This window comes from Rhizophagus irregularis, chromosome 29, assembly GCF_026210795.1.
Source record: "Rhizophagus irregularis chromosome 29, complete sequence".
NCBI classification, from domain to species: domain Eukaryota; kingdom Fungi; phylum Glomeromycota; class Glomeromycetes; order Glomerales; family Glomeraceae; genus Rhizophagus; species Rhizophagus irregularis.
In genome coordinates, this window is record NC_089457.1 from 2,574,997 (window position 1) to 2,590,467 (window position 15,471).

A 15,471-nucleotide genomic window follows, 5' to 3' on the forward strand; every position below is an offset into this window, starting at 1 on the left:
TAAAGTGTATATGTTCGAGACTTGTAAAAAAATAAAGTATGATAAAAAAAATAAAATACCAATAACCCATTACTCTGCTAGAAAAATTCCAGTTGCTTAATCCCTGTAAAAAATCAATCCGTTTTTTATATTCCATCTTTTTTTCCGTAAAAAGCTCGAATTAATAACCTTATATCACGGAATTTATCGAAAGACGGAATTTTTACAGAAATAACGGATAAAATTTTTTATAGGTCCACTTGAAGCGTTATCGAAATTGAACAGCGCGTCTTCACGTTTCTAAAATTTCTCTCAATAGTACTAAGTTCCGAAAATCGAAAATCCTCACATCTAAAATAAAACTTGAAGCATATAATAGAAAATTTGCTTTTTGAAAATTTTTAACATGAAATCACGTGACTTAAAATAAAAGTTTTACTCTTGATTCTTCAACGGTTTTGAATTTTTAGCTGGCGGGCTAATTTTTAGCCTTTTTTCATTCAAATTCTTCTCGTCTACACTTTTATTTTCATCTTTTAAACGTTTTGTGAAATCATCATTTAAAGCCGTATGTAAATTTCCTAATCGGTTCATTTTTCTCTGCTGCTTTGATGATTTCTTCTCCGATTAAATAATATTCGGTGTCTAATTCATCCATAATATACTGTTCCTCTGTATTAATACCCGTTTTCATCGCAACTGTCTGTACTACCTCTACCGTTATCTTTTCCCATTCCATCTTATTTAAATTTATAAAATTATTTAGAAAATTATAAATTTACATATTCAAATATAATTATTATACATCCCATGATTTGACGCAATCATATGATGCAAAGGACGTATCTTTTAACCATAATTAATTAATTTATATCACGTTTCCTTATTTATAAGTGATGTTTATTTGAAAGGATAAGCTTAAAGTTTACAGGAAGCTGTAGATATCATTGATCATCACGGCTCCGCCATGAAATCGAGGCTGATCCGACTGATCCGTGAAATAGTATTGTTTGTGGAAACTAAGCTTAGCTTTTAAAGTTTAGATTATCAAGTAAACATAATAAATCAAAATATCATATGAGATTCTAAAGAATTCAGAATATTGTCATCCAAATATAAGTATTACAAATAAGCCACAAGTATTACATATTTAATATTTGAAAAAAAAATTAAAAAAAAATTCCGGCTTTGAACATACATATACGAAGAAAAAAAGTCAATTTTTTTTTCGCTTCTATTTGTGGAATTTCCTTCCACAAAATGACCACTTACCACTTCTCTTTGGTTTACCAGACGATTTTATTTATTACATTTTAAAATATCTTCATCATTCGTGTAGAGCAGCAATCCCTTTGTTTTACGCACGTTCCTTTTTACGTAACTAATAAAAATATAATCGAAGACAATAAATCTAATAAAACTTATGGTATTAATAATGTTAATATTTGTAATGAGAATAAATCATCATTTGAATGATAGAAATATTTAATTTAATAAATTATATTATGAGAAAGTGAGAAAAGAGCATAGAAAATCGATTCCATGCACAACCTCTCCCACCTGAATGTCCTCTACCAACAGAACCAATTGGTTTTTTCTTTTTTACTCTCGTATGGAAGAACGTCATATTTATGACGAACACAGGGAAATAACACACCACAAACTCCCTTTTTTAGTTCTTTACAAAATCTCTAACATGACAAAACTTTCCGCACAAGGATCTACCATATAGTCTCCTTTATTATTAATAACTTCAATTAAAGCTTTTATCAAATTATAAGGCTTTTGTTACACTTTTTAATTGGGTTGCTAGGACCCGAAAGATGGTAAACTATGTCTGAATACGGTGAAGTCGAGGAAACTCTGATGGAAGCTCGTAGCGGTTCTGACGTGCAAATTGATCGACAAATTTGGGTATAGGAGCAAAAGGCTAATCGAACCATCTAGTAGCTGGTTCCTGCCAAAGTTTCCCTCAGGATAGCAGAAACTTGATAACGAAATTGGTAAAATTGTAGAAACGCAAGAAGAGCTGAAGAAGAGAATGAGTTTTAAGCAATAATTAGCAGAATTAGGAATTAGAAATCAACACATACCTAATCATATGATAATTTTTGAATGGTTTAAAGGCTCTTCAAATTTATTAATTAGCTTTACACGCACTAAACAGCTTTAAGAATTTTTGTTCGACATTTTCATCGATCAATTCTAACACGACGATTATTATGATGATTGATATTTATTCAGTCTAATCCTAACTTTAATATTCCCGATAACTTCTGATGTAGAATTTTTAAACTCATGAGTATCAACCAGTTGAATACATTGTCTGGTTAAATTACGGAATCTGTTATCTAATGAAGTAAAGGAACATAGGTTCAGTTTCTGGACATCCGGACATGACGTCATCAAGTATAGATAGAAAGTATATAGTAGTTATTATAATCTATCTACCATAGAATCATATACATAAATCATTTTAATATCATATAATATTCTTAAACCCCGTATTTCAAGAAGGTTAATTATGCAGAGAAGAATTCTTCCAGTAGACAACAAAATGTCTTGTCGAAGATATCATCATTGTTACTGACAATAACTAAGTAGTCTAAGAAGTTGAAGGAGTTATTTGGAGAGAATAGTAGCTTCTCCGGTTGGTTTTTTATGTACCCAGGTTCTTAGTTTTGGTGTGTCGGTATAGATGTACCATACGAAAACTGGCACGTAATCTCAAATCTCACACAACGTTTAGATAACCTAACCGAAAAAAGCGCTAATCATGAAGAACCTTTAATTAATGGAAAAAGCAAATCAGAATGGCCGATAATGAAAACCTAATCCACTTATCCTAACCCTATCCTAACTTTATCCTAATTCCTAATCCTAATTCTAATCCTAATTCCTTACCTAACCCTAACTCTAATCCTAAATTCCCTTGTCGGTGAGATGATTGTTGGTGAAACATTTGTCTGCAAAATGACTCTGTCAGTGAAACGTCCGTCGGTGAGATAATTTTCGGTGAAAAGAAATGAAAGCGACCCCGGACGGCATTGTCTCTATATTGTTTATGATTATTGATTCATCAAATTTTGAATCAAGTACAAAATTGAATTCTTTCGGAAGGTTAAACAAACTGGAAATGAAAAATGAATTATGAATAATTCGGTTACCGTCGCCATCACCAATTAAAAGAAAGTTTTACGCTAAGGCACGTGACATTTTTTACGATATTCTGGCAATGAAAGTTATATGAATTCGCAGTGGTATAATTTGCCATTATGTTTGATGTTCTGATACAACAATATTCATCTAGTACTATTGCCTCTTGGGTTTTCGATGATCGCAATATTAAGTTCTAGTGATAAAAAAAGAGTAATGCTTTTTTTCAATCATTGAACGAGAAATGGGGCGTATCATTAAGTGAGGTCAAAAATCGAATGTAATCAAATTATTTTTCATGATCAAAGTTTAAGCGCGAGTGGGTACTTTTTAAGAGATTTTAATAAAAACTAGGTATAAATCATAAATCATAATTAAAAAATTTTGAATATTGCTAATGCAAAGATTATTAAATCAACTCTTCTGCGAATTTTGGATAAATAAATGTACTAGTATCCATCTCAATAAAAAATAATTTTTTTCTTTGTTTTTTTTTTAATTTAATTCTTGCGTAAAAAATTGCAATTGAAAAAAAATTTTACACTAAATCACATGATCAAAACTACCAATTAAATGAAATTAAGGGGAAAGGAGTAAATGATACAGTATATGGAAATTGGAAAAGCTACCAGTACTACTTAACGAAAGCAAAAACATAAGTTCATTGAAGCCATGAATCGCATCACAAAAATCTTGATCAATGGACGCTTAAAATTACTAAAATTTTAGTACTACCAAATATCCATATCGTGGAAAATTTTGATAGCATACTATGACTATAAAATAATCCTCAAGAAAAAAAAAATAAATGAATAACTTTTTGACTATTGAATTCTACTTGTTCATAGAAATAAAAATGAGCTATTAATACATTTTTGATAAATAACGTAAATAAATAAATAAATAAAAATAATTCCTGTTCTTTAGAACATTTTTCTTTGATAATATCTTCTCAGTTTAATGTGATAGGCGCGAAGTTTCTTTATACCTAAAAATGCAATTAATAAGTTTCGATATTATGGAAGTTTTGTTGTTATATACAGGTATACTGTAAACATGAGATGAATTCGGAATTCTCAAGTAATGGATAATAATGACTCCCAAGCTTGATTTATAAAATAGATAAATCATGTTATAATAAGCGTTATTTACCTTTTAATTCACAAAGATATATGTTTCGATTTTTGTGCACTTGCGATACTGTGTTCAGTTTTTGATTTGTTAAATAACTCTTTTTCGTTACACTTCAAGTACTATAATAGAAATTTTGATATTAAAATTTATTAGCACGGTTTATAAATCATTACGTGAGCAAGAATCATATTGATTGGGATTTTTATTTAAAAAAATTTTTGGATTTCAACATAATTCGGTATAACGTGTCATTTCAGATTATACTGTACGTGTCGGGTCGCATACTCGCATATTATGTCAATTGATCATTTATGTATCGTACGATCCCATTTTTCTTTCGGTGTGCTGTGCGTGACTATTTCAAGATATCAAAGTGTGAGCGAACACAATGTTTCATGCAGATTATTTTACAAGCGAATATTGAAAATTTATATAAAATACGCGAAATTTGTAAGCTATAAATGATCTTATCATCTTACGTTATAAAACTAAATAAATTCATGGGACATCATATTCAACCCTTTAATAACGTCAAGACATGAATTATAAGATGATATATTCTGCCGCTTGACTTCAGTACCTTTTATTACGGCTCTCACATTTGTCCAACCATCCTTGATATATCTTTCAAGGATTATTTGAATTAATATTAATTCTATCGAGTACATGTTTACTAGAATGAAACGGTTCGGTAACTTTGACGGTTTTGACGAATTCATTTGCCTTTCAATACGCTTATTTCTTGTTCTCTCACTCTCGTTTTCTTGTTACTTCTTCAACATATTTTACTAATCTACCAAAATGATTCGCGCTTTCATATGTATTGAGAGATTCTGAAAGAAAAAAATTAATCTGGATGAAATAAATGCGATAAAAATAAATAAATAAAACGAATAATATTTATTATTTGAGATCGCAATCCAGACTTGATATGAAACGGCTATTGTTATCTGTTATCATTTATAATTTACCAGAGATTTCCAAGGTCCTTATTTGAGGAACTTGAAGAACTTTGTAACCTGTTGTTCCGGAATGTGTCATTGTTCATTGTTTTCGTAAAAAAATAAAAGACGAAAAAACTTTGATAACACCCATGCTCTAGAATTGAATACATACAATGTTAAAAATAAAACAGGGGGTCGAATAGTGATCGAATTAAAAGAAGTCGAAAAATATTAAATATGTTTGATTTTCAATCTTTTTATCAGTAGCCACAACAAACACTCGTTGGAATCTTTTCATGTTTAACCCTGACCAACTTTTTTTTTAAATAACAAAAGAATCAATTTAATTAACGAATTAATGAATTATGAAATGTAAAAGTCGCTTACCCATTTAAAATTTTAGTCAAGCCTCGTCGACTTTGTACAATTATCAATTTTACTACTTATTATTTTTAGGCATTTCGTTATAGTCTTTAATAATTTAAGAAAGCTAAATATTCCAGTTCCTACTTGACGATATATATAGTCGATACTTTACGTCGTCATATGATGTTTCTAAATATAAATACATTTGATATCAACCTGATTACCTTTGTACATATTTTTGTTTTCTATACGTTCATTTATAATTAAAAATTAATTTGTTCATTATTTATAATCCGAGTTTTATCTAATAAAAAACGGGATTAAAATGGGTCCATAAATTTTTACAATGATATTCTACTTAATATAGTTTACCAAGTAGTTCTTTTAAATAAAATAAGCGGAACAACCGTAAACGTCAATTAATACGTTTTCTATTAATATCATTTTTTGTTTGCTACTTCACTCTTTCCATTCCAATAGTGCTAAATTAATTAAATTGTTTGATTATTATAATAAAGACGTCACTTTATTTGGAAGATTTAATGCGTGATTTAAAAAATATCTGTTTCAAGAAGGTAAATATAAAACAAGTCCAAAAGAAAACATATCTGTTGCAAAATCAGCCTTAATTTCTGTTTCATTCTCGCATGCTCTTGTAATTTCAGGAGCCGATAATTCGTTACGATTTTTGCATTGTCTCTATCGAGTCAAATCAATCAACTTCCAATTTTCAGTGCAACCATCTTTCTCTTTTTGAAAGTATATTATATTTTTAGGTGCTAGTTCAGTGTACACTATAAAGAAAATAAGCCAAGAATGTATGTTATCAGTTAAAAATTACTAGACGATATTGTTATTTAGAATATTTACCTATATTACTATTTTGAAGTTCCAAGAGACCGTAATAATATCCTAATAATATATATTTATCTATCCACATTTAAAAAATTATGAAATTCATAAAAGGAAATTGAAGTTGCTATTAAATAAATTTACCCTTATTATGTCATCTTTCCCTTTATACTGTATCATTGACTATAATCTTGATGACCTAAAATGTTTCCAAATCATATAAGACATTCGCATACAACAATTGTTTTCCGTAGGTAAACGGGGTAATATTCCAAATTTTTCTTGTTCTATAAAATTTTATCATATAAGGAACCTCTTGCACATTATTATTCACTTTATATACGTCAATGACTTTGCCATGTCGAATTTTTCTTTTAATTTTATATAGTTATTAATTAGAGGACAAATTCCTCCAACTTCGCCCTCAAGGTTTTTAAATTGTTACATACTATTATTATTTATTTATTTGTTAAAATTAATAAGAAAATAATCCCAGTTTGTAATTGCATTTAATCATTTTGTAGCATGATGCAAATATGAAATTTTAGGGATTGGAACCGGTTAAGACGGTTAACCGGTTAAAACTATATTTATCATAATTCTAGTCAGATTTATATAATGCGGCCCAGAGACATGTAAATTGCGACCACGTGTTCCTAAACTTGAAGTTTTCATGCCGAATTTTTTTCTATTTATTTATAATAATTTTAGTGATATACACCCACCTGCCAAAAGTATCCGGACACTTCTAAAAAGTGACCATTAAATCACATTATTTCGACGTCCAGTGATCAGAATTTAATGATTTATGATTCATTGGATTCGTCTAATTGAGACGCATCTAACCGCAGTATTTTCAAGTCTATAAGTTCAATAGATCGGAAGTTATTGCTGAATGTCTAAAAACAGTAAAATGCAAATAACTTTTGATCTATCAATTCTAGAGACATGAAAATAATAGATACAATGTACCTTAACAAGACAAATCTAATGAATCATATTTCATCTTTCTAAGTTTAATAGAGAAGAAAACGTTGTGAAATTTGTATATGTCAAATTTTTAAAAATGAATAATGAATTATTTGCATTTTACTGTTGAAAATAACATCTGATCCATCAAATTTAGAGACATAAAAACACTGCAATTAGATGCATCTTGATAATATGAATTCATTGAATTATAAATAATTAAATTCTGTTCACTGGTTATTGAAATAATGTGATTTAACTTTATGAAGTAATTCATTTTTCGTCTTTAAAAATTTAACAAATACAAATTTCACAACTTTTTCTTCCCTATTAAACTTAGAAAGATGAAATATGATTCATTAGATTTGTCTTGTTAAGGTACATTGTATCTATTATTTTCATGTCTCTAGAATTGATAGATCAAAAGTTATTTGCATTTTACTGTTTTTAGACATTCAGCAATAACTTCCGATCTATTGAACTTATAGACTTGAAAATACTGCGGTTAGATGCATCTCAATTAGACGAATCCAATGAATCATAAATCATTAAATTCTGATCACTGGACGTCGAAATAATGTGATTTAATGATCATTTTTTAGAAATGTCCAGATACTTTTGGCAGGTGGGTGTATAGTCTTCCTATAACTAAATATGCAAGTAAAATCAAAAATTGGTACAATTTGCAGTAAAAAAAGTTTTTAAAATATTTTTAATATTAACCGGTTATTAACCGGTTAAGACCCTTGGTTAACCGGTTTTTAACCGGTTAAAGGTTTTTTTGGACGGTTCCAATCCCTAATATAGTATAGTATTACAAGTATAAAAGGTACGGATGGGTATAACCTCCTTATACTATTATTATCATGATTGATTTAATATTGACAACGAAATAATAAAACTTCCATGCAGCACATCGCTGCTGATGTTGTTTTGTAAATTAAAATTCTCATTCCCACGATATTTCTTTCTTTATTAATCGCCATCTGATTATCTGATTTCAATTTAGATGAGTTTAATGAATGAAATATCAGTTTGCAAGAAATTTAACCATACAGCTGCAGCATTTCGTGCTAAAGTGATAACATAATTGTAGCAATAATTAAAAATTTGGAACAAATAGTTGGAGAATATATTCGATCAAGTGATTGTTTTAAGGTTACAAATAATAGTTTTATATTCTCATTTTCAGGTAAAAATAACCTTCAAACTGCAATAACATTAATAGTTATATATATTGTATGTCACAAAACATGTGGTTTAATATTCGTTGTAATGATTCAAATTATTAGGTCATTTAGGTGCAATTACCTGTACAGGTTGCTACTCCAAGAATAGTAAGTATTTTAAATTACCGTTTAATAAAAAGTTTGTGAAAATAAGAAATAAGGAAGGAAATTAGGGCAAAAAAATGAGAAAATTTCAAAGGATTCTTCCATAGAATTGAAATTATACATCATGTTCTATTAAACAAGAGACGTGAATAGATGATATTTCTGTCATATTCATATGTTGTAATTCTTCAATATTTATAGTTAATACTAAAATACGTCTATATTACTTACCTCTCTACTGAATCCTCCTAATCGCCCGATCCTCTAGTAATCCCACTTGTTACATTGTTTTATATTGTAAGATATCCAGAATGAAAATGAGCCATTAACAATATATCTTCATAAAATAATTATCTTTTACGTTCAGCAGCATTATAAGATAGACGCGAAGTTTCTTCACACTTAAACGCGGTTGATAAATCTTGGCTTCTTTCCATATGATAAAAATCTTTATTGTTATATAGAAATCCATGACATTATAATTTGTCGAATTTTATTTAACTCTCAAGTTGAAGAATAATGATCCCATGCTTGATTTGAATACCCACGCTCTCTACCTTGAAAAAAGAAATAATCAATAAATTAAACGACGCTAAAGCGATTTACTCTATTTTTTTTTAAAAAAAAAAAAAATTGTCGTCAACTACAATAAATATACTAAATTTTGTGCAAAAAAAACATTGAATTGACTACAAAGAATGATAAAATAATTAAGTAATATCTATCATTTTTTGTTTCTAAATAAAACATTTCAAAATGAGTGAAATTTCGTGTAAAAATAAACCTGGTCCCAAATTTACCTTGAAAAAAATTGCGATAAGATAAAAAGTTTTCTGGAAACTAACTAATTTCTTCATTTAAAAATTATTAAATAATATAGGGAGTAAATTATTTATGCATATAATTTTCGAAAATTCGAAAGTTTCCAACGACATATAATTTGATGACAATCTAGTGATTTTTTCTTGAGATTGGTAACAATATTGGAACAAAAAGACTATTATTTCACGAGTCACTGGAATATCATGATTTTCACGGCGCAGCCGCGAAAATCATTGATATACGTATTCCGTAAATAACTATTACATACATAATGAATACAATTATCTGGTAAGTAAATTATCGACATCGCGATTTGTTGATCAATATCTCATTCTGAACAATTTGATATCATTATGAAATGTCATTATATATTTATTTATTTGTTTTAAAAAAGCCAAATTTGGTTGATCATGTGCGTATCACAATCGGAATTTTTCATTAATGGTTTTTTTTTTCCAGTTTATTGAAGAAAAATTTTTTTTCTTTTCTTTTTAAAAAAATTTAAAACAAAGGAAAAAAAATTATTAATGAATAACATTCAAATAAATACGAAATTGAATTTTTGCTATAGTGTATTTTTATTATTTTTTTTTATAAATCTCTTATTTTCCTTCTCGGAAGCTAAAGGTGGAGGTGGCAGTACTGGTGGAGCTGGAACAGGATTTGGAAGTGGATCTGGATCTGGAGTAATAAGTAGCGGAAATAACAATGGAGGAGGTGATAATAATAGTGAACCTTTTTTTAAATACGTAAATGGTAAAAGAGTTTGTACAAGCTTATGTGTAGCAATATTCATAATTTTATCATTTGTAGTAACAACTTTTTTAAGTTTATTTTTTTGTGTGTGTTATGAAAGATATAACAAAAAAAAAAATAATACAAATCAATTATATCAAAATATGATGAATAACGAAGGATTAGGAAATAACCATATTGTAAATATAAATTATGATGATTCATTACCTCCAACTTATGAATCTACAAATCCTGCACCTGATCCAACACATGAATATGGGAAAAAACATGAAGCTACAAATACTTCATTACGTGATGCCGAAAGTTTCTCAAATCAATATCCTCCTAATGAAAACTTACCTACACCTGAAGAAATTGAAAATATTGTTATACAAGATGGTTACAAAGCATGGATATTTAAACCTGAAGATATTTTAACTAAAAGAACTTCCATATCAAATGATGGAATAACGGTAGAACTATATAAAAGAAAATTAGGATCCAAATATGATGATATGATGATTCAAACGAATTTTCCTTTCTTTACACCAGAAATTCATAATCCTGAAGAGGAAATTTTACATTATTTTGAAATAACTTTACTAAATAAAGTATCAAAAGATTATACTGTTGCAATCGGAATTTCTACCAAGCCTTATCCTTACTTTAGATTACCAGGGTGGAATAAACATTCTGTCGGTTATCATTCTGACGATGGAAGAAAATTTTGGAACGATGAGTTTGGTGGTAGGGATTATGGTCCTGAATGGGGTAAATTAGGTGATGTTATTGGTTGTGGATATAAACCTAAAACCGGTGAAGTCTTCTTTACAAAGAATGGAAAATTCTTGGGAATTGCTTTTGCTGGATTAAGACATATATGGTATCCAACTATTGGTTCAGATGGTCATGTTAAAATGAAAATTAATTTCGGTGATGAACCATTTGTGTATAAAGAAGCTCTTGGGTTCGGGATTGGTGCCCCTGGGAAAGTGAAGACTAATGAAAAATAACTAATTATATAATTATTATATTTGTTTGTGTTGAAAATTTTAATTAACAAAGTCTATAAATTTATCAAGTATAATTATTATTAAAAATAAATATAAATGCATTCTATTAAATGTAAATCAGGTATGAAATTTGAGTCACCTGAACTTTACAAGAAAATCATGTGTTAATCATGTGTTAATCACCTGCTTAAACATATACTAACTATACTAACTATATAATTTGTTACACAAAATGGATTTACACGGAATAACTTTCGGAGTTGGTTTCCAAAAATTGTTAGTGAGTTTTTTCACTTTTTTTCAAATTTTTTTTTTTTTAAAAAAAAATGAGTTTAACACGATTGCCCAACGATTGTATTTATGATATTTTAAAATATCTAAAAAATGATCGAACAACATTGTTTAAATGTTTATTTGTAAACCGGTTTTGGTGCAAAGAAACAGTTCCTTTGCTTTATGCAAATCCTTTCGATAATTACGGAAAGAATCGTTATTTAATAATTTGGACCTTAATTTTATGTTTTGATGAGACAGAAATTCTACAATTAAAGAATCTTTTGTGTGCGGAACCTTATAATATTAATATAAACCCTGAATACAAACCCTTATTTGAATATACCAAATATTTAGAAAATGTTAATTCTGTTAAAATCATTGATTTAATTGTGACTTGGATTGGAAAGATTACTAAAGAATATTATTATAAAAATTTTAATATTATTATAACCATATTTTATAATTCTATTATACGACAATGTACCAACATTAAATATTTAATTATTACACCATCATATTTTCTTAATGATGGAGAAAATATTAAGACTTTTACTTCAAATTTATCAAAATTAAAATTATTAAGATTAAATTTTAATGATGAAGTAAATAATGATAATATTTTTGAATTTTTACGTGGAATTTCAAAATATTGTTTAAATATTTTAAAATTGGAAATAAGTTTTCTTAATTTTTCTATACCATTGGATTATTTTTGTTCAATTATACAAAATCAAAATAATCTTAAAGCATTTAAAATATTGAATTATGATAATAATGAATCTTTATTAAATGATATTTTATCATTTTTAGAATTTCAAAAACATTCTTTGGAATCTATGGAATTTGAAAATGTTGATTTTGATTTTATTTCTTTTAAAAATTTTATAAATTTATCAAATTTAAAATATTTGAATTTTCATAATTGTAAAGGAGGTTCATTAGATCAATTTGAAATTTTAAAATTCTCTTCTTTTAAACTTAAAGAATTAATATTTAATGAACCTACTTGGAATATTGATATTTTACTTTTTATTATTAAATATTTAGGTTCATCATTACAAAAATTATCATTAACTAAAATTTTAATAACAATTCCCCTTATTGAAAATATATTAATTTATTGTTCAAATCTTATTACATTAGAAATTACAATTCATTCAAATGTGGATTTATTGATATTTTCTTATTTAAAAAATTTAAAAATAAGAAAATTATATCTTCATTTTTTTGAGGAATTCAATAATATAGATTTATTTATAAATTTATCTAATAATTTACCTATTAATATTAAAGAATTATCTTTTTATTTTGTTTCATCTTTTAATCTTTTATATTTTAAAGAATTTTTAGAAAATTGTCATAATAATAATTTGAAAATAATTAATTCAAATTATTTGATTAATTTAGAATTTCTTAAAATAATTTTAGATTATATTGAAAAAAATAATAATAATTTGATGATTCTTGGTATTTTAGAATTAGAAAAAAATTGGAATGATGATGAAATGATTTTATTAGATAAAATTAAAAGTAATGGTGTAAAAATTGTTGATTTTAATAGAATTTATAAAGAATTTTCTTACGATTTTATTATTTAAGTTTCTTAGATTTTTTTTTATTTTATAAATAAAATTTTTTTAACATATATATATGTATGCGTATTTCAAATTAGAATTTTAGTACGATATTTGAGATTAATTATGAAATAAAATCTTGCAAAAACCTGAAATATTTATAGTCAATGCAAATAAATTTTAGAGATGTGTCCGGGAATAAACTACCATGACCGTCAAGGAATAAGGGTAAGCCAATGCATTATACATAGATACTGTTCAGTTTGCAGTAAATAGCTATATTTGTATTTATATTTAATATTCAATTAGCATTTGTTATTAGTTATACAAAATGTTTCCAATTATTATTAGACCACTTACAGTTAATTCTCCATAAATGCTCATAAACGCATCTACTATATGCACACCTCTTTAAATGCACTATTTCGAAAGTTATGCACAGTTGGATGCACTTATTGTATAATCTAACTAAATAAAAAGTTATTTCCATTATTTATACACTGTTATCTTTTTCATTAACTCGATATAAAAGACCTTGATATAATTATAGCTGATGTTTCAGTTGATACAGTATATCTACATATATTAAAAACTTGATATAATGATAAAACTTTGCTTTCAGTTCCTTTTATATGAGAGAACATATAAATATCACTATATCAGCACGATTTTGATATAATGATATTTTTCATATGGATCCCAAAAGTATCGTTTTATCAGAGTTAATTATATATTCTCATTATTAGAATATAAGTTAATAAAAGTAATCCAAAATTTTTCGTAAATTATAAAAAAAAAGCTGAAAAAAAGGCCAAGATTTTTACTAAATGAATTACTATCAATTTGCGTCGGAGTCACGTGATAGCAACAGAAGTTCGTGTCACGTTTATCGTAAAATAAAATGAAATAAAGTATATGTAAAATTAAAACTTATATATGTAACTTTAAAGTGTATATTTATTCAATTAAACAATAACTTAAAATAAATGAAACAATACAAATAAATAAATACTAATTCATGAATCATAACAAAAAAATAAAATTTTGATGCCTCCACGGCGATCTGCAATATTACCGATAAAATTGAAAACTAAACTAAACTAAAAATTAATACTTCATAAAATCCTCCTTTAAAATCCCCTTGTTCGCCCATTCTATTTATATTGTTCGTAATTTCGGTATAAATTATACCATGTATAAGTTAAACTTCGTATAAATTACACTGGGTGTAAATTAAACTAAGTATAAGTTATAAAAAGTATAAGTTACACCGTTACACCGCTGATCACTGGAATCTTATGCTGAATCTTCGATGTGGCGCAAATCCGCGTAACAATATGATAAAAATTTTTGGACCTTTGTAATATGATATTCGAAGTTTGTTTTCTCTAAATAAAAATAAAATTTATATTATTAAAAAGATATATATATTCATAATATTTATTTCTCAAGCTTTTATAATGTTATTAAATTCTTTTTATAAATAATTTAAAACATTTATTATAAAGGCTTATAGATAATTGTACTGTCTGTCCTGTAGAAATCTGTGGAAGTTCATGCAACCCATCTGCAAAATTTTTAAAATAAGAGAAATACGATAATATTAATCATAAATATCTACAGCTGAAAATTACTATAGCGATATTATAATCAGCCTTCTGTACTAATCCATCAAAATTTCTAAGAATGTAATGATCCTATATAAGCGCACCATATTATACCAGTACGTTGAGCCTAGAACAGTATGCGTCGAGAGTAATTTTGAGGTATGAAGCCTGTTCGGCAGTTCGGCAATGCATATAAAAGTTTAACTAAAAACTTGATACTGTTTGGCTAGGCATTCATGGACAATGTAAGTGAATTCACGGTAGAAGCGTAGAAAGGCTGAATCAGTGCAAAAGAGGACATATGCATCTGTTTAACATATTCTTATTCATCCCGAATAATTTTCTGCATTATGTAACAGCGATATATATTTCGCTCATAATATTTATGTATTAGTTGCTGTTCCCAACAACGATTTATGTCGTTAAATTTTATAGAATAATTTGATTAACTGGGTCATGCGTACGTTCTGATACAGTTCTGGTTAACGGCCACAGCAGATTGTTCTTATTATTTATTCATTTTTTTTTCTTTTATTTACTTATTAATTATTAATTATTAACACTAATTAAAAAAAGACCTTTTAGCTATTTATTTATTTATTTATAATTAAACACTAATAAAAAGACAATTTTATTGGTTATCTCCATCCTCTAACATAACTGATAAGTTATAGTAAATACTAATGCTGCAGTAAAATAAAATGAGAGAA

General features: G+C 27.1%; 3 protein-coding genes across 3 annotated transcripts; 2 read left to right on the forward strand and 1 right to left on the reverse strand.

Annotated features, from left to right (window-relative positions):
• Positions 1-10,121: 10,121 nt before the first annotated feature.
• On the reverse strand, positions 10,122-10,352 carry OCT59_019899 (uncharacterized protein; the record flags this gene model as incomplete). Its single annotated transcript, XM_066143842.1, has 1 exon — positions 10,122-10,352. The coding sequence occupies one exon, from the start codon at positions 10,350-10,352 to the stop codon at positions 10,122-10,124; it is 231 nt and encodes a 76-aa protein (XP_066005552.1).
• A 103-nt stretch (positions 10,353-10,455) lies between these two features.
• On the forward strand, positions 10,456-11,419 carry OCT59_019900 (uncharacterized protein; the record flags this gene model as incomplete). Its single annotated transcript, XM_025317464.2, has 1 exon — positions 10,456-11,419. The coding sequence occupies one exon, from the start codon at positions 10,456-10,458 to the stop codon at positions 11,302-11,304; it is 849 nt and encodes a 282-aa protein (XP_025178155.2). The 3' UTR covers positions 11,305-11,419.
• Positions 11,420-11,622: 203 nt separating this feature from the next.
• On the forward strand, positions 11,623-13,178 carry OCT59_019901 (uncharacterized protein; the record flags this gene model as incomplete). Its single annotated transcript, XM_025332041.2, has 1 exon — positions 11,623-13,178. The coding sequence occupies exon 1, from the start codon at positions 11,631-11,633 to the stop codon at positions 13,176-13,178; it is 1,548 nt and encodes a 515-aa protein (XP_025178156.1). The 5' UTR covers positions 11,623-11,630.
• Between the last annotated feature and the right edge of the window lie 2,293 nt (positions 13,179-15,471).